The following is a 19,325-nucleotide window of genomic DNA, read 5'->3' as shown; positions in this document are numbered from 1 at the left end:
ATAATACATTTCAATACATCTTTTCACTATTCATAGCACACAGTACATCCAGTGTTATATAAAAACTTAGAAGAAATTCTATCTGTAGCATGATTTGAAATTGATTTACTATTTTCTGAACAGAGATTGGGTTGTGCATGAAAAGGCCTTGTACAAAAGTTCTGTGCATACGCTACATAAAAATTATATATTTGATTTTTGTCTAAAGAAATAAACAACACATGTTCAATGTCTGGACTAGTATTAAGAGAAACTTTATAGACAATGAAGGAAAGTAATTGAAAGTCAATGTGTGTATTTTTCTGGGACTGGCAATTAACATAAAAACTAAATGTCACTTATTAGACACTTTAAGAAGAATACATCAAATGCTAAGAGTTGCGTGCAAATCATTTAACCCGCACATACTTTTGTTTGATATGACCAACTTGATATAAGTGAAAGGGGTGGATAGAGCTTTTTATGTGTTTAAGATTTGATGAGATCGTAGATTAAGATTTCCTGTCAGACTTGTGAAACATGTATGCGCTTGTGACAGTCTTGTTATGAACCCATAATAATATCTGTGCTTACAGCTCTCAGGTTTCTTGGTTCTTTAACAATTAAACAGATATGAACAATATTAGCAACATTGCTAATGTACATGGCAATTTCACATGGTGATAAAGTTGGTAACTTGTTTTTGTCTTCTTCTACTTAATTTTGAAAATGTTGTTAATTTAGCTACACAAGGACTGGACCCTTTGTTTTACAAAAACAAATACATTAAGCACAAGAGTTTTTGTATCTCAGTGCAGTGTAATTCATCTTCTGTCCGGGTCCTGTACATTTAACTATAACGTCTTTCCAATTGTTATAAATTCATAATTAACACGTTATTACACATACTGTATACAAAGAAATGCACAACGCTTCAGAGCAAAATAATTAGTATAAATTAAGTATGCTTTAAATCAAGCCTCTTTAAAGGCTAAAACACACCGAGGGAGTCTAAATGAAGTCATATTTACTTTAAAATGAACCCACTGTTCTCAGTTGCTGTTTCAGTCATGCACTCGCAGCATTATCTTGCCTATCGAAAGACTCGAAACACCTGTTGACTCTGAAAATATTTTCATTTTCTGATAGCATCAAGTAGCAACCATATCTGACCAGCTTGTCTCTGCAAACTAAACAGGCCTGATTACAGACCAAAGAGACAGAAGATTAAACACCTGTTCTCTTTTGAATATATGAAGTGGGCAAAGGTCAGTCTGAATGCAGTAGATCTACAGTACAGTACTGTATACATCAATATAGTAATAGTACGTGTTAAGCCACTAGGTACAGTCTGTGGAGGCCGTGCAGTGTGATACAGCTCAGATTTGGTTTGGCTTCTGAAGTTGTCATTCAGTGTGTTATGCTGTGTTTTTAACCGTATGATGGTACTTCCCAGTGTGGTAGTTAAATTCAGAACTTCGGTAAACTGATCCTTAGACTTAGCTTCCACTCTAAACTCTGTAGTGCACTCACAGGAAGTGAACATAAGCAAACTTGACCCAACAGTTAAAGGCAGGAGAGATTGAAGAGTTGGCTCATGACGGTGAACCGCAGTAGTCAGAGTCAAACAACTGAAAGTATGGAAACAGCGTCGCACAGTCAATCATGTCTTGGACTGAAAACTTAACAAGCTGGAGCCAGGAGCAACAGACAGAGCCGGGACAGAAACCTACGACACAGAAATCCCATGTGTGAAGGTTGTAACAACTTACAACTTAAGGGAATCATCCTCCTCTATGTTTTTCCAACTTAACTTTCAGATAACAAACTTTGTATATGTATTACAATACATTCAAACCTCTAGTAACCTGACCAAGGTCTAGGTCTAATATCTACAGTGGCCATAATAAAGCAGAGCAGCTCAGTACCAGTGTCAGTAACCTTATGCAATGCAAGATTTTCTTAAGCAAAGCGGTGACACTTCTGCCTTAATCTCACCCTAAAGGTAGCCATAGATGTCTCTGAAATGTGACACCCCCCTTCAAGCGAAACAACTGGTACCAGCACTAATTGAAATTTTGCATGCAAAGTGACAATGCCTGGGCCCTCGGCAGCATGGATTAAGGCTTGAATAGAGACAGATTCTTTGTGAAAGCCTACTGTGGCGGTTGGCGTGCAGGCCAGCTCCATGCATCTGCTCATTGGGTGGACTGAGAAAACACGGATTGTATACGGTCGCTCATTTTACCTTTATCTAATCCCATTTCGGAGCCCGCCTCCGTCTGTCTTTTGTTACTCTTCCACAAAACATAATGCTTCCATGTTACACTCACCCGTCTATTCCTTACAAAACAATTCCGGTCAGGAACAGCAACTGAATTTACATTTGAAAGCATCTTTACCAAACTTGGCAGGACTTTCAAAACATTAACAATCATACTGTGCCTTGAACTGTCAGACTTCCTTATATTGTGTGAGAAAATGGCACTGAAGGGGTTATGCAAAATACATAAATATATGTAATTTACTGAATTAAATCAAAACAAAAAAACTGAAATATTGAAAACATCAACTAGTGTGCCAGTGTTTGCCAACTTTCAACCGCTCCAGTGCTCAATAGAGCGCTGAAAGAATGCAGCACATATTGAAATGCAATCAAATCTGCTAGACATTTTTTAAAGACTTCATGCTGTGATCTCATTCTAACCCACTTCACCATCCTCTACTGTGGTTTCTGTCCCTGTTCCTTCAAAGAAAAAGTGAAAAAATGTTGCATCAAAGTGATCTATCATCCTGACGACCCCAACAACAACTTGCATACAAGTCTAGAGGAGGTTGCCATTGCATCAAAGCAACTCCACACCAATCCTCCCGGAAAATGTTTGCTGTGTTTGCACAGTACAAACTGTACTACCACAACGGGGGGGGGGGGGGGGGGGGGCAAATGATCCATCTCATAAATTTCATCTCCTCCGAACAATACAAGCTACTACAATTTTATGACCGGGGATGAATCTGAGAATTTCCACTCAACAGAATTAGATGAGCGCTGTTGTTAGTATTGCTGTCAACTGAGCACTGATGACAATGAATGGGTGAACTAATGAAGGGATAAATCCACAGTGTGTTTTCATAGACATGTTTGACATAGCTAAGCTAATTTCCTTGGCAGTACTACCTCCATTAATTTTCGAAAAAGGGCCTGTCTGTTCCTGTTAACTAAACCAATAAGACGTGGCATCAATGGCAGCACACATTAACACTAATCAACAATTTAGAGTTGTTTCACATTCCACAGGGTACATTAAATGCCTTTGAAAAGTGGTTGAATGGCACTGATTAATAAACATATAGTTGACCAACATGGCGATATTACTAGAGAGAGGGGACATGGTGTAGTAGAGATACAATGCTGAGGGAAAAAGGTCAGAGGCTAAATTCAAACAACAGCATTTAAAAGGCCAATTTACAGGACGCAGCAAGGATTTTCTGAAGTTTGGCCCCAGTTTTAATCCTCTCCAGTATGTGATCCCTGCCCGATTCATTGATTAGTTGTATAACAAGTAGCATTTTCATACGTTTAGGTATAGTTCAAGAAATGTGTGATTTCATTAGTACTCCGCTTATTTTTCTCTTTTTTTTTTTTACCAAACCTTTCCGACAATACAAATAGTGCTTCGGTGTTCAACAAATAATGTAATGCGATAGAACAGTATAATTTAGCACACATTTAGCAAGTAGCGCTCGTCAATAACAAAAAGCAGAACTATGCGAAGACGCCACTCTCTCTTAAACAAAAATAACAATAGAGGAAATGTAGTGTCCCGTCACTAAACGTGTCAAAACGATCCAATGGAGGGTTCTTTTCTGTTGCATGCTGGGATTTTTTTTTTTTTTCGGATTAGAGCTGCAGTGACCTCTTTTTCAACCCTTTATTTCTCATACGTAAGCCATCCTTGCAACTTCATTGGACAGTCGACTAGGGTGATTCACAGGGTAAAATGGAGGGGGGCTGTTTCGAGTTGGCGACGAGACTAGCTGGTCTCCGAATCAAAATGTGAAACACCACAGGCCCGAAAGGTACTGCAACATGCATACTGTATATCTAGATAGAACACTAGATATCAAGAGCATCTTCTAAATCCTCTTAAGTGTACTTCAATGCACTACAATAACTATTTGAGGAACCGTGCCGATCGGTATTTGAGGCACTGTATGCTCTCAGCTTTCACATACGCTTCACAGTAGATCGTACATGTAGACAAACAGTAACTGTGTTTGCATTTTAAAGAGAAGGAAGGAAACAAGGGGAAGTGATTCACTGTGTAGTGTGAATCTGTTGTTATTTCTGGCACTTTTCACATCCTGTGCTTCCCTTGCTCTTGGACAAAACAGCAAGGATAAAATCAAAAGATAAATAACCATTATGATAGCAATCAAGCATCATGATTTCAGTAATTAAAAGAAAACAAATCATATTGAATATTAATTTTATACATATGGTATAACGATATATAGTTACCTATCATGAGATTCGTAGAACGTATTTTTTTACTGAACATATTTTAACTAAATCTAGAATATATTCATTGTATATTAATATTCAATATATTATTCAAAAAAACAAAGATGTGGGACATGACAGTATAATTCATGCAGTTTTAATATTAACACATCTGGCGAGATGTTCAAAGATATGAAGTATATCATACAATATATTTGTAAGATATTCAAATAAAATTTATGGATTGTATGAAATGTATGTTGTACATTATTCCCTGTATTATGGGGATGTTTTCGTGCTAAGACTGGATGCATATAATTTACTAAAATATAATGGTTGTCCTGGAACGATGTCTAGTGATCAAACCTTAAATACAATTAAAAAGCGGTGACACAAATGTTTCAGCTGCCAATGTGAAATGTAATGTAAGCCTTCACGATTGCTTCCGTTGGTCTGCTTTAGAGACGTGACTACATTGAAACCATACGCAGGAGGAGCAGTCAGCAGAAGTCTGCATAAATACGCATGACGTTTGTCTCTGTGCCAGTCCTACATGGGAACTGACAGGTTCTTCAACATTTGCTCTACAGACTTGGGATATTATTGCACATGTACAAATTATTTTGCAGTAAACAAGCAGCTAAATATTTGTTTTCCTGTTTTTCTTTTTGTTGACGTTTTATCCTGCGGGTTACATTTGGTTGACTTTTTACATAGTTTCTTAACTCCACCTGTAATTACGTGGCTTAGTCAAACTGACCAGAGGAAGAAGACATGTTTGTTTTCTGACAACATCCTAAAAATAGTCTGAATAAATGCATGACTGGGCTGACACTTTCCATTCTTCAGCGTGGCAAATGTCTCCTGTCCTGTCACAGGGCAAACTGAGTCTAGGTAGGGGCCTACATAAATTCTCCTGCAAATTAAAACTGATAGTATAGACTTGACACCACTTCAATTAAAAGAAACTGTAAAAAATAGCTTTCATTTCAGCTTTCAAATAATTGTTTTATGATTAAAGGGCAAATATCACAATAATATAGCCCCTAAAAGTGCCAGAGGTGTTATATATTTGAATACTGTAACAATAAGTATGGTAAGACCACTATAGAGCTGCTTTTGAACATCACAGACAAACTACTGTAAACACATATTATAGAGATTATTGTCACCATTCAACCTGTTTCATTGTGGGTTGAGCCACGCTGCCTGCTGCCTATTACTGCTTAGCGAAGCTTTGCGTACAAATGACTGCACAAGGACCAGGCAGAGCCTTTGGTGAGTTAAACTAGGATATGTTCAGCGTCTATATTTGCGCATTTAGTCTCGGACATACCGACAAGAAAGCTTTAAGGCATTCGTCTTTCACGTTTTTATCACCAACTGAGACGAAACACCTCCACGGACACACACACACACACACACACACACACACACACACACACAGGATGAGACCTAGGTTACCTGGCTGAGATTTGACGGTGTCTAACCGGGTGTAGCAAGCTGTGCAACACAAAAGCCCGCAGTTTTATTCCGCAATTAACGCTACTAACGTTGAACAGCATCCTTATACCTGCGGAGATGCGGGAGCATGTTTTTGTGAGTCCCCCCCTCATCATCATCCCCTGCCTGCTGTTTTGAGCTGACTCTACGGTGCATGTAAGCACTGTAAACGCCATGCTATAACACATTAACAGACATTAAGGAAGCTGAAAAGTGATTCATTTTCCGTTAGCCTTCTTCGCTTAAAATGAACAAACGTCTTATCACGCGCTTTGTCTCAAACTCAAAGCCGGCAAGAGGATGCGGCTTTAACCGTTAATGAAAACATTAGCTTACCTTCAACAGCTATTACGGCCGGTATGGTCCATAATATCCATAGAATATCCATTATTGGTCACTTAAATCGCCCAGACATTCAAATAAAATACGTCCCGAAAGCCATTGACAGCAAAGGCAGAGAGGGGACAGGCGGTCCTTCACCTCCAATAGAGCGATCCCAGATAGCAGAGAAAACCAACTCAAATCAGAACCAAGTTTGGGCGAAACCAAAAAAACGACAGACAGAGGGGAGCATGGAGCAACGCAGAAACACAGCTCCGCATTTTAGCGATATATTAACCCAACCAGTCTCCTATAGAACATAAAATATAGCTAAATGTGAGTAGTTAATGATAAGATGCTTAAAATGTTTGAATTATCCATGCAGCCGCTCGTCAAGAAGATCCTTCTTCCCCTTAAAAGCCACTTCAATTTGCCCCGCTGTCAATCATCAAGAGGAGGACAGTCCACACTGCCTTACCTAGAGATAATTAAGTGTTTTGGGACCATGTGGGGCATTTATAAAAGATGGAGCAACTTATTCTCACTGCCACACGAGCCGAAATGGAAATACTGGTTATTCTTTTATCAGGAAAAGTTTAAACGTGTTCACGATGAGGCTCCTAGGAGCCATTAAGGGATTTTTGGCGCTGTAACAGGTGACGAACACGGGAGAACAACTAAAGTAAGTTCTACTTTTCCAGTTTCACCTCCATTATTATTTAATTTGTTACCACTTTACAGTTTTCTAATAAGCCTTACACGAGGCCATATGATGTTTGGGTTCTTTTTTTTCTGGGACAAGTGATAACGGTAAGAAATGACAGTGTGCAAATATTAGGAAAATATTTTATTACGATTATTTACTCTGATAAAATATTAGTATTGTTTTCTGTATGTTGTTCCTTATTTAATCAATTAAATGTATGAAGTTTAAAATTCTTGATTGATTGTTGTACCTATTCCAATAATTTATACATATATATTAATTTCATTTGCCTATAGAATAGATTATGTGAATTAAATCATAATATAGTGATATGTAAATTAGAATAAAACCTTTTCCTTTTCTGGCAGCTGTGTGTATTTAAACAGACGATAAGGCACAATGGATTTTAAAAAAAAAACACAAAATACAGTATGTATATTAAATTAAATTGAATATTTCTTTGATTTTATAGCTTTTACAGTACATTTTCCCTTTTTTCACAAGAGTCCAAGAGCCAGTTTTAGAGTTTGCACTAAGTGTCTTGTAAAAGCAAATTAAAAAAATAATATATATATATATATGAGACTTATTATAACAAACTATGGGAACTGGTATTCCTTCTGTAAAATAGGGCACGCTGATATTAAAGTAAAGTCAGAAAAATTTGAGGAGGAGTTCCAATTAATTCTATAATTTAATATAATAGTGAGTTTGCATCCACCAGCTTCAAAACTGTTATTGAGTGATTCAAAAGATGCAATTTAAAAAAAGTTTACATGCTGTTACTTAAGCGGTCCATTAAAGGTTCTAGTAGTAAGTATTGGCTGCATTCATTCTTCTTTGCGCGACAAACAATGCTGACATTTGCATATGTAACAATGCTACATGAGCAGAAGGTGCTCTAGAAATAATTCAACTTATTCAACTTCTTGTCGCTAAAATCAGACCAGCTAACCATTATTCATGCATCACAAGGAAGGCATCATGTGTCTGAACAGGCCTAGTTGTCAGCTAGGTAGACCTGAGCAGCAGTTATTCTCCAATAACACCGCCAAAGAACCAAAGCCAGAGTGAAATACAACTTCCTCCAGAATGCAAAACTTTCCTTCCTGTGCATGAATCATCATAAAACTGTAATCAGCTGATGTGATGTTGGCTCAAAGCACTTTGAGACATGTAACAATTAATCTTCATAAATTATTAAAATTGAGCTGTGTTTGCACTAAGTTGATTTAAGTTGGCACAATGGAGTCTGGCAGCAACATTACTGGCAATCATTTTCCAACAATCTATAAAAATGCTATGCGTAAAAAATAAATATGCATATTAATAATCATAACATATTCAACTTTTATGAGTTTTAATAAGATTACTCTTTTCCAAGTTGGTCCAAGTTGCCTGTGATGGTTGGCATAAAACAACATCTGTATTTATATTATGCATCTTGCAAGCCTTTGCCATATTTTTTGAATTTCCTAAGAGTAGTGCAAAACCGATTTCCTGCTCCAGAAGCTGGCAGTAAAATTCCAGTACCTTTATACACACAGTTATGATGGATAAAGAATACAACACACACTGGTTTTTATATGACAGGCACGGAGACAGATGCTATATACACCGAAGCAGCTGCAGACATTACAGATATGCCAAAACAATTTCTACTTTGTTTAAAATATATAGATAGCCAGAGAGAAAGCGTGATTGAAAATGTCCAATGTACAGAAAAATGTCAAATTGCTTTTTGTACAACAGAAGTGATGGACATCGAGGAGCAGACAAAAAAAGATGGCTCTCAGATGTGATCATGAGGATTTACAGTACACAAGAAACGGGTAAACATGCACGGAGAGAGATGCCTCATGGATATACAGCAAGAGTCACTAAAGCTGGATGAGAAACAAGAATTAAGAATAAATAATTTGTCACCAAACATGCCTTTCTTATTACGTGCCGCGCCGCTGTAGCTAAGCAGCAGGACTCTCATGGGTTAAATGAGCCAGGCTGATTTATTTGCCTCCACTGAGTTTGACTGTATTGATTCCAGGTCACTTGACTGGCTGACTTCAGATCATGTTCAGGTGACTACAACACAGATGGAACAAAACGGCAAGGCACTGAGAAAGCAGCTTTCCCTCACTGTAATGAGTTCCATACCAGCTCAATATCGACTAGAGCCAGAAGAGAAGTGAACGACGTTGAAGAAATATTTATGCTCCTCTCATACTGCACACAGAGATCTTTCTGCCACGCTATGTTATAAATGCTGCGTAGTAATAAAATATGTGTAATGCAAAGCAGAGATGTCTGAATGTGGCATAAATCCTCTCGTGTTCCTCTGTGACTCCAACAAAAGCCAAACATACAGTACTGGACCTACAATGTTCCCTAACACAGCAGAATCAAAACAGCTCAATGTTACAGTAACACTGGCCACAGCAGTCTACAGTAAACACTAAACGTACCTCATAATATGTGCAATAAACGTACCTTTTAAATCACCTCCTAATAATGCGCAGAAGGTGCAGCGAGGAGAAATTGATTTTAGCTCAGACATGCTTGAAAAACTGCAGCATTTTGCTGGTGTAGTCACTGAATACATGATGAGGGCAGTGTTTTGACCAGCTGCATGCTGTGAAGCTACATAGCAGCAGTCGTGCAGAGCTGCATGTTTGTTTTGTTAGCATGTTAGCATCTTTTGCATGGATGGCAAGCATTTTTAACAAATTAATTAATTAACAAAAATTAATCAGAATAATGGTTACATGACATGATAGGTTGATATTATACGTCTTATAGAGCAATAGTTTTGCAATTATTAGAAAATGTTTTCTACAGAATTTGCATATGTGCAGCATTAATTTAGCACCATTAACATAATTAATTTATCTCTGTGTAACCATTTATGTTGTTATTGACTTTAATTTGAATTTACTATGACTTTATCACAAAATAAATGTTTCATTTTGATTTAATCAGACAAACTCATTAGGATTTTGCTATAATTGAGTGTAATGACATTTTAGATGGTATTGATAATTATAATAAAAATTTTAATAATCACAATTTCACAAACCCCCTATCAAAACTGCAATTCAAAATGGCCAGCAATATTCATAGCAGCCTTTGTACGACCATGATGATATTTTTATTGCATTTACGTTATAAATATGTGTTTCTGTGATAAATGTCTCAAACTTGCAGCCGAAGGAAAATTCTTATTATTTTGGCAATGTTTAAATGAACCAGATTTATCAGAAATAATGTTTAAAGTCAATACTAAATCCATATAATAGAATATAAGCTATATATTGATATTGAATACATCAATATGAACATGTATGAGGATGATGATATGAAGCTGTTCAGACCCAAACACACAATATACAGGGATTCATAATTTGATACTCATTAAACTTCAAACAATTGTCAAATTAGTTTAAAAGAGGGATTGAAATGTAACATATTTTGAAAAAAATAAATAAAAAAATAACAAAATCAAGAACATACAGTACCACCAGCAGAGCAGAAGAGGAAATAAAGTTTTTTATTTAAATGTTTGGTGAGTATGAGAAGAGGAGTAGTGGATTTCCTCCTCAAAGCAGTGTGATGTGTCGTTGCATCAACACTGCCACCCAGAGTTTAAAAGCTGAACACTCAAAGGCCTTAAATCTTCTACAAAGATTATTATTATTCTAAACTTGAGGCAATATTAGTTTTGGTATCTTGTAAATTGAAACTTTTTATTTATCCACAGAAATTAGATTTAGAAATTAGATTAAAAAACAATTATAACGAGCAAAAAAAAAATGTATATTTTTAAACAAATAATTATAATTAAACTCTGAATAGCCTCTGGAATAAAAGGAGTATTTTAGTAAGTGTTGAGGAGCTGATGTGGCTTTATTATAAATTAATATGAAGTAAACAAAAAGCAACTCTGATGGACGCAGACTAAGTTCTGTTCGTTGGTTTTGTAGACTTTTTTTAAAACTGATTTAAATGAACATTAATGATTCATCTGTGTTGTCATCTGAGATATTCTGACATTATTGACTTTAAATTAAAACAAAAAACTTGGCCCCGGCCGCTCACTGAGCCCCATTATCTGAAGTTAAACACGTGCTTTTATTTGCCAGCCAGGATGAAATGAAGTGGACGAAGGTGAGAATGAGTTCCTGCGGTTCATAAACTATTCTTATCCCCTGGAATATTTAGCTTGAACTTAAGCCGCATTCAAAGCAGCCACTCTGGGCTGGAATCGATTTCACCTTGAGCCTTAAAGGGCTTACGGTGAAGTATTGCACCCAGTCGGCATCAGCAGCTGGATAAAGAGCGAGGAAATAAAATGGCCTGCTCTCCATAAAAGTTGGTGTGTGATCCCTGACCCTGTGCTGAGAAGGAGCCACGGACTCCTCTAATCTAAAGAGACCTTTTGCATGTGGATTAACCTCAGCTGAGACCACGTTTTCACAAGCAGGCAGAGGAGAGGCGGCTGGATTGAACTCTGACAAGCAGAGGAACCAAACCTAACTTGGATAATCCAGGTTTTCAAATGTTTTTATTTATTTATTTGTCTTAGCAGACGAGGCAAACTTCGGCGTTATCTCCTTTTTCCTTTTGCTAAATTAAATGGCGCTGCCGCAGAGGACACAAAGACATTCTTAGTTGTTTTGGAAAGGAAATATTTATTCATTAGAGCTGAAAAAAAGATGGCCTCACTGCTTATCTTTCATGAATAGTCTACTGCACCCTACCCCGCTCCAACCACCCCCACCACCCTCCCAGCGTATTGCTTTACCCCTGCCAAAAATTTAATTCAATCCCACTAAGTTGCTCAGCTTTAATTAAATAGACCAAAAGCCTTGTCGGGATTTAATTTACTTTCTTGTTAAGTGAACTTTACAGACACTGTAGAACTTTCACTAGTATACTGCTGGGACCTGAAAGAGGACGCTACCACTGAAGTCCTTTTCCTTCACTTCCTCAGAATTAAATCTCACAACTTTCAAGCACTAACGTGTGTTTTCCCTGACAAATGAGGTGAAGTGAGGACTGAAATCAGTGTCTTCTTTGGTTTATGGCGGGCCACCGGCTTTCATGATACTTAAAAAGAAATGTGTTTGAATGGTGCACGCCTGTCGGAGGGCACACAACACTTTTTATCATCATAATAAATCTATGCACTATTGCCATAAAACAGAGGCCCAGTAAAAAGCAATTCAGCTGACAGTCATGACGAAATGAATGCCTTGATAAAGTGGCAGTCATCAATCATGGCTTTGGGTTTGGATGCTAACATCTCGTCTGAGCTCTCTACTAATTGATATGAAACGTTTACATAAATCAGCCGCTGTGTGTGGATGCTGTGTACTGTTGTCGCTGTGGTTTGCTATTGCAGAACCACAGATAAATTTCCCCATAGCACATGCTGAGCAGTAGTCTACATGTGTTCAAGTCATTCTCCGATGATGTGGATATTTTTCTTGTTATAATAGAAACAGACTTGAATACGGTTATGAAATGTTAAAAGACTGAGTCATGTATGGGTTCACTTATATCTTTGCTGCTTGGAACTTGCATTTGCTTTTGGGACTGTTCAGAAATAGCTGAAGTTTGGTTGTAGGAGTTTGAACAATATTTGAAATGATCCTCAGCGTTTTTCATCACTAGAAGGAGCTTTTGACCCACGCAGATGTAAGCTGCAGGAAAAACTGCTTTCTCTTAGGGAGAAAATGTGAACTATTTAATTGGACCCAAGAAAGATTCTACTTCTTCTACTGGACTCGCTTGTACACAATAGTTCAGACCTTCATTGTCTACATCTAAAATTCATAAATCACTGGAAAATCTGAATAAATACTAATTAAATAGTCTTATTATAATAATCTTGCCTTCTTTACCAGGCATCAAACATAAACACATCAAACTTAAACAACTATTAGAATGTGTTTTTCATGTTTTTCATGGAAAGCAGTAATGTACAAAAGAAAACTCTATTTTTGAACCAACTCAATGGTCAGTTCTCAACTGTGCAACTAAAGATACTTCTTTATCAACGAGATGTATTTTATGATCCGGGCCAAATGTCTTGTTTGATATGTAACAATATGTCTTATATGTATGTAACATTACGCATAACAGTGTAGCACATTGTACGTTGTGTGGTGTGACATTTCAGGGATGTAACATTTTTGACCTGTGATGTATGAGCTTGTGTGAGGCATCGGTATAATTCGATAAAATATTTTGTTATTAAAATATTTATAAATACATGATCTCATGTTTTATTAAACTTATCTCATCTCATAAGAATGACATCGTATAGCAGCACAAAAGTACACTTTGGGCAAATTTTGCCCCTATAAATTAAATTCACATTAAATATAGAGAATATTTGATTGAATTTTGAATACTGTAAATACATTACTTGACAGAGTCCATCATGTATTAAATCTTCCTTCACTCAAACCAGAATACAGTACGTGGTGCTCCTCCTGATCTGGTTTCTCCTCTCTCTCCATCGCAGAGCAACAGATGGAGGTGCACGACAGGATATTACCACTAAGAGGATTCCTCTTTCTTTGCCTGTCGCTGTGGACTTTTTTTTCTGTGGGGACAGGCTCTTTCATCGTGACCCAGCTCGAATGGCTTACTGGAACTGGTGTAGAGTTGTTGGTTAAGCCCTCTGAAGCCCGCCACTGCCCATGTTGACCCGCTTGGCAAATAGAAATCCCAGATGAAGTCCGCTGTTAATAACGTTAAAATAAGTAACCAGGTGGGATTAGAAAGTCCGCGTAGCGTCTTGAGTCTCTGACCTCTTGACCTTTCGCTCTGTATGTATGTATGTGCCAACTCTCTGTGTGTGAATGGCCCAGTGTCAAGTTTACTCACCTGTCTGGTACAAGAGGCAGTATGTGCTTCCCATTGGCCGGTAGCTGATTTAATCTGCAGAAATTAAATGGAGATACATTTGTGTTATGAAACTAGATATTCTCTAAACACTTATTCAGTTACCTCCAAATAATTCAGTGAAATAAGTTTGAAACAACTGAACCAGTGCTAGTTTGTTCTGTGAGCATGACAACATAGTTATATATATATGTTCATATTTGGAGGTGAGAGGTTTTCCCAGTCATGGATATAAACACCATGTTTTCAAAACACTATTTACTAAAATGACAAAGATGCTGTTTACAGGCTCGATAACATCACAACAAGTGAGCGATGAGATGATTCAGTTCGGTAGAGATAATGCATTAATAATCATTCTGAAAATTAATTTATTGAAAAAGCATCTGAATGTGTGGGAGCATATGCTTGATGCCAGATCCAGAGTGCTGTGAATACATTTTCCACCTCCAAGGTTTTTAATTCAGGTAATTTGTTTTGATCTGTCAAACATCTTCATAATAGTTTTATCAGACCACTGAAGGCGTCCTCAGTCCTTGGAAATATTAGATTGCACAGGAAGAAAAAAACAGGTTCAAGGCAGCAACTTGATTCCTTCTATAAACTTTATTGTGCCAGCACGTTTCAGAGAAGTGCCTCCTTCCTCCGCATGCTGACATTTCCAGTATGTCGTTCTCAATGCGCTGCCTGAAAGAGGAGCTGCTTTTCTCCCTTGAAACCTTTTTATATGACTGAGTTTGCCTGGCCACAGAAACATAATGGTTGTGAGTTTGGTTCATTCATGTTTTGTGAGCGAGTGAGACAGTTTTCTGAAATGCTTTGGCACGGCACAACACATTTTACTGAAGGACTCAAGTTGCCGTCCTACGTAGTTTTTTTTTCTACTTTCTGTGTGATCTTTAAAATGGTGTTTGCATTCTGTAACTGCATTGCAAGCTTTCATATAATGCGGACGGCTTGCCCTATGTTTTGTACAGCGGCACGGTTCAGGGGAATTATTGTTATGTTTTTTTAATGTTATCGCTTTTAAATGGCACAGTGCTTTACTGTCATGTATATTGTATATATATATGTATATTTAACAGTTCAATACATAGATATATATATACACATACATAACAGTGCAATACATACATATATATATTTATATATACACATACATATACATTGTAAATGTGTATATTTTTATTTTCTATTTCTTATTTTTATATTTTGTACATACTTTTAGCTCTAAATTATGCTACTTTCTACTCTTGAATGGGAGCACCGGTACTGTACAATTTCCCCCCTGGGATTAATAAAGTATTTATGATTCTGGTTCTGATTGTATGAGGAGATATATCGTTTGGTTTTAGGGATCAGCCGTCGCTAGTTTTCAATTCCTGTGTTCCACATTACAAATCATACACTTTGTTCAGCGTAGTGCGGCGATTCAGATGATCACAGGAGTTACAGTATATTCCTCTTTAGTTTGTGAATTTTATGAGTAATAGTTTAAACTCTCTGATACTGTAGCGTTACTTGTACTGTATGTCTTTACATCAGTATTTCTCAAGCCGTGTTGTGCAAGTGGTTTTATATAAGGAAGGGCCTTTAAAGTCATAAACTACCAGGTATTTCACACATGCACAGTTCAGTAAAGTTCTAATAAAAATCCTGCAGTCCTGGGATCTAGATGTAGATGCTTTCACTGTTGGAAAGCGTAAAAAACGGTTAATTTAACTTGGTTGCTGCTCTGAGGGATATTACCTCTTTATTTTATTTCCTTTGTATTTAACCTCAACCCTGAGAGGAAGGACGGAGAGGAATTGGGAATCTCCAGGGGGATCCAATTATATTTTTTCTCATGTTCACTGCAATATAATGACTTTCCAAAAAGACCTTTCTTTCAGCTTTCTGTGTGTTTTTTTCAGATTTGATCTCAGTGGACTTTAGAAGTTTATTTTTCTTAGGGGCCCTTTATCTGACCTCTGAATTTCTTTTCCCTTTCCCATTTTAACCTAATGAACATTACAACAGGCTACAAAGTGCTTTCCTGTCGTCTGTGGTCGCAGCTCAATGCTTGCGGTAAATCATCCAATTTAACTAAAAGCCATTATACACTCACCAAAAACAAGTGGTTGTTGCATTTTAAAGTTTGCATGGTACAACTTAAAATTCAGAGGTTAACATTTTCCCTGCAGATCACAGATCATGTTAAATTCAGCTATAAAGTTTCAGCATGAACAGACATGGTAACTTTCCAAGCCCAATAGCTTGTGGCTACAATCTTTCTTTGCAGACTAGCACAAATTTGTCACCGCCGACCAGAATTTGTCTGGAGGCTTAAGGATTCTCAGATGACGTTCAGCTGAGTTGACTTGCCAAAACAAGTTAAGAGTGTCATTTTATGAATCTGATTATAAAGTATTTAAATAACGTGAACACAAGGTCACATAGGAGTTAAATATTTGTTGGACTACAAGAAATTGAGCATTTGCCTGATTTAACAAGCCAGTATATAGGAATGTCCTTTGGCTAAACATCCTGGTTTGATCAATAGTAACATAGTGCAAAGAGAGATGGGTGTTTGTGTGTTTACATTATGTGCATGTGCAGAGGTGGGGGTGTTGTCCTGTGTGTTTGTGGCTATGCATAGACATGTACGTGTCAGCATGCATGCAAGTGTCCAAATGCCACTGCATGTAAACATTGGTGTGTGTGTGTGTGTGGAGAGGAAACAGAGGGGGCTGAAACTGCAGAGCAGAGTGAGGAAATAGAGCAGAAGAATACGGGCCTGACATAAAGAAATCCTGAATAATTCTGCCTTAAGATGTGTGAGGGCTGCAAAGAGCAGAGTGGAGCATCCAGAGGTCGTTCCCATGGCAACCTTTGCCCAGGGAGATCGCTGACCCTCCCGCCCTGCAGAACAAGCGGAGCACAGATTGTAGGTCACATATGGCACCAGCGATCCAATCAGGCCTAATCTGGCTTGACTTGTGGGTCATAAATTATACTGGAAAGCTGGTTAACACTGTGGCTTATCTCATCGGTAGACTCAACTGTACACAAAATACGTGTTTATGGCAACTTGATGAACTGACCCATTAAATATATATGTCAACAAATGTATGTTTTGTCTGCCGGCGAGGAGCAGAAATAGCTCAGGAGCCTATGATACCCTGCTGAGCAAAAAGCCCCCATCATAAAGATTTATGGGTTGAAATGAATCCCTCAAACTACAAATACTACTCACCTCATTTATTCTAATTCTTTAATCTAAGTGTTTTAGATTAAATACATTTAATAAAAAAAAATGTTTTTATGTTATTTAAATGTATGGACATTTTCACACAAATGTACCCTGAACTATTTTTTTTGTGAAAAATATAAAACTTAATAAGAATAAGTTTTACTTTGCATGTTGTCTCAACAATTTGAAATTCTTGACAGCTTTTTGTTTTCTGTTATTAATTTACATTATACTTTTTTGTTGGCATTGGCTTTGGCTATGTTGTTGGGTAAATTAAATTATATATTATGATATATATTATATTATTTTTTAAATGTTATATTCATGATATAATAATTCTAACAGAAATCAGGATTATTTGGGATTTTGGAGTGGCAGTGCCGCATAAAAAGTTCTATCAACAGCAATCACAGATACAGAGGAGATAAAAATCCATTGTATTTAACCCTGTTTCATATAAGGGTTTGTAGCAGATTTCTCAAAACGTCATTAGTTCAAAATCTTGTTTATGATCAATTCTAAAACTTCAGAAAAGTCGCGAGGAATCAAGTTGATAAAACAATGTTATGTATATTTTTAGCTTTAGTGAAAACGATTTAGTGAAAAAAGTAAATGTGTATTTAGAATGTAAATTTCAGTGCTCAAAGTTCTCCAAACGTCTCTGCAGATGTAACTTTGTAATTCCAACCTCACGCAGAGTCATCAGTGCGAGACACTCTGGAGGAAGCACTCCAGGATGTGAGATACAGAAGCCAGCGGCCATGCAGCAGAAACACAGATATAATTTGAATGATTTATACGCCATGTTTCTGGAGTATTGGGGTAGTGCGGATAGCCAACCTCTGAGGGGTCTTATAGTTTCATGTGCCTTTAAAGGGTTTCCAGATACACCGGGAACCGAGAAAATATTTTTTTTAACTCACATGTAATTCTCACAAACACTCAAGTTTGGTGTGCACTGTAGACTGCTGCACACTGAATCTAATCTGGATGCAATAAACACAATGCTGGAGGAAATGGACGTCTCTGGGAAAGCTTCTCAGTGGACTATAAATATTTCATGTGTGTGAATTTAAAGTAACGGGGATGACTTTGGTGTCCAACATTTGCGTGCGTGTTTTCTTCTTCAAATCGGAGACAGTAAAATGTGTTTTTCCTTGGTGTTTGTCAGGTGGTGAGGCTAAACAAGGCAGCTCTCTGTGTGTACCAGTTCAGCCTCGATCTGATAGAAACCAGCTCCTGATCTCTGGCTGTCTTTCCTCGCTCCATCACTGCCCCGTGGTTGGCGATTTCATGAGTGAGCTGGTAATAATCACGGGTGACTGGATTCTCACCTTTTCGCTGAGATCTATAAGTGAAGGCGCAGCTACACTTGTGAGGCATTCGGCGGCCATATGGGAATGCTTGAGGTCTGAAGTCAGAGGAATCTTTACATCTGCTTCTCGTTGCTTTATCTGCTTCTTATGTGCGTCCAAGTTGAATATATAACAGGTTACATTAGAATTGCTGTAATTATTTAAAAAAATTTAAATGTGACTTAATTTTGAAGTAGAAATTCACTTTGCACATTGTTTTGATTGTTTGTTGGACCTCATAGAAACATATTGACAGAGAATACGCATTTAAATGGCGAGACCATACACTCAAATATAATTTTACACATCTTGAAATATTCGAGGAAAGTACTTGCAGGTGTTAATAAAATTATTCAATGTCTGCTGGACATTACTTCACTTGCATATTTGTTTTCTTCCCTGGGTGCAAAGTATTTCTACAGTTGAAAGTAATTGACCATATTGAGTGATTTTTTTATGTGTGTGTGCAGCTCCAGTAGGAATTGTTATTTTTTGCAGTGTTAGTGTCTGAACCCAGAGAGCTACACAGCACCGCATGACCAAAACTATACAGTGCAGTGACCTACGTCTCCTCCTCCCTAGACTGAGCGCCGGCCTTTCTTTCAGTTGAGGCTACGCTGCTCACTAGTCTTGACGTTTGCCTACACAAGAATAACTCATACTGTACACCACCCAGTCTGAGACAGACAGAAAAAAGAAAACAACTGAACTGTCTCACTTCTTTCCCCTCAAATGTTTGTTAACGCTTCAGTCATTTTTATTTGGCTGATAATTTAAATGTATTTGATATTAACACTCCAAGTGGCTTCATGATGA

The 19,325-nt window shown here is 37.4% G+C and overlaps 1 protein-coding gene across 1 annotated transcript in view; it reads right to left on the bottom strand.

The window, feature by feature from the left end:
- ephb2b (eph receptor B2b) overlaps window positions 1-6,374 on the bottom strand; it is a 111,750-nt gene extending 105,376 nt beyond the window's left edge. The window contains exon 1 of the mRNA XM_070902166.1: window positions 6,323-6,374. Within this exon, the coding sequence (XP_070758267.1) occupies window positions 6,323-6,374 (52 nt within the window). The remainder of the gene's footprint in view (window positions 1-6,322) is intronic.
- Between the last annotated feature and the right edge of the window lie 12,951 nt (window positions 6,375-19,325).

The sequence above is a fragment of the Enoplosus armatus genome, chromosome 3 (assembly GCF_043641665.1).
Source record: "Enoplosus armatus isolate fEnoArm2 chromosome 3, fEnoArm2.hap1, whole genome shotgun sequence".
Classification (NCBI taxonomy): Eukaryota; Metazoa; Chordata; class Actinopteri; order Centrarchiformes; family Enoplosidae; genus Enoplosus; species Enoplosus armatus.
This window is presented reverse-complemented; position numbering and strand designations above follow the sequence as displayed.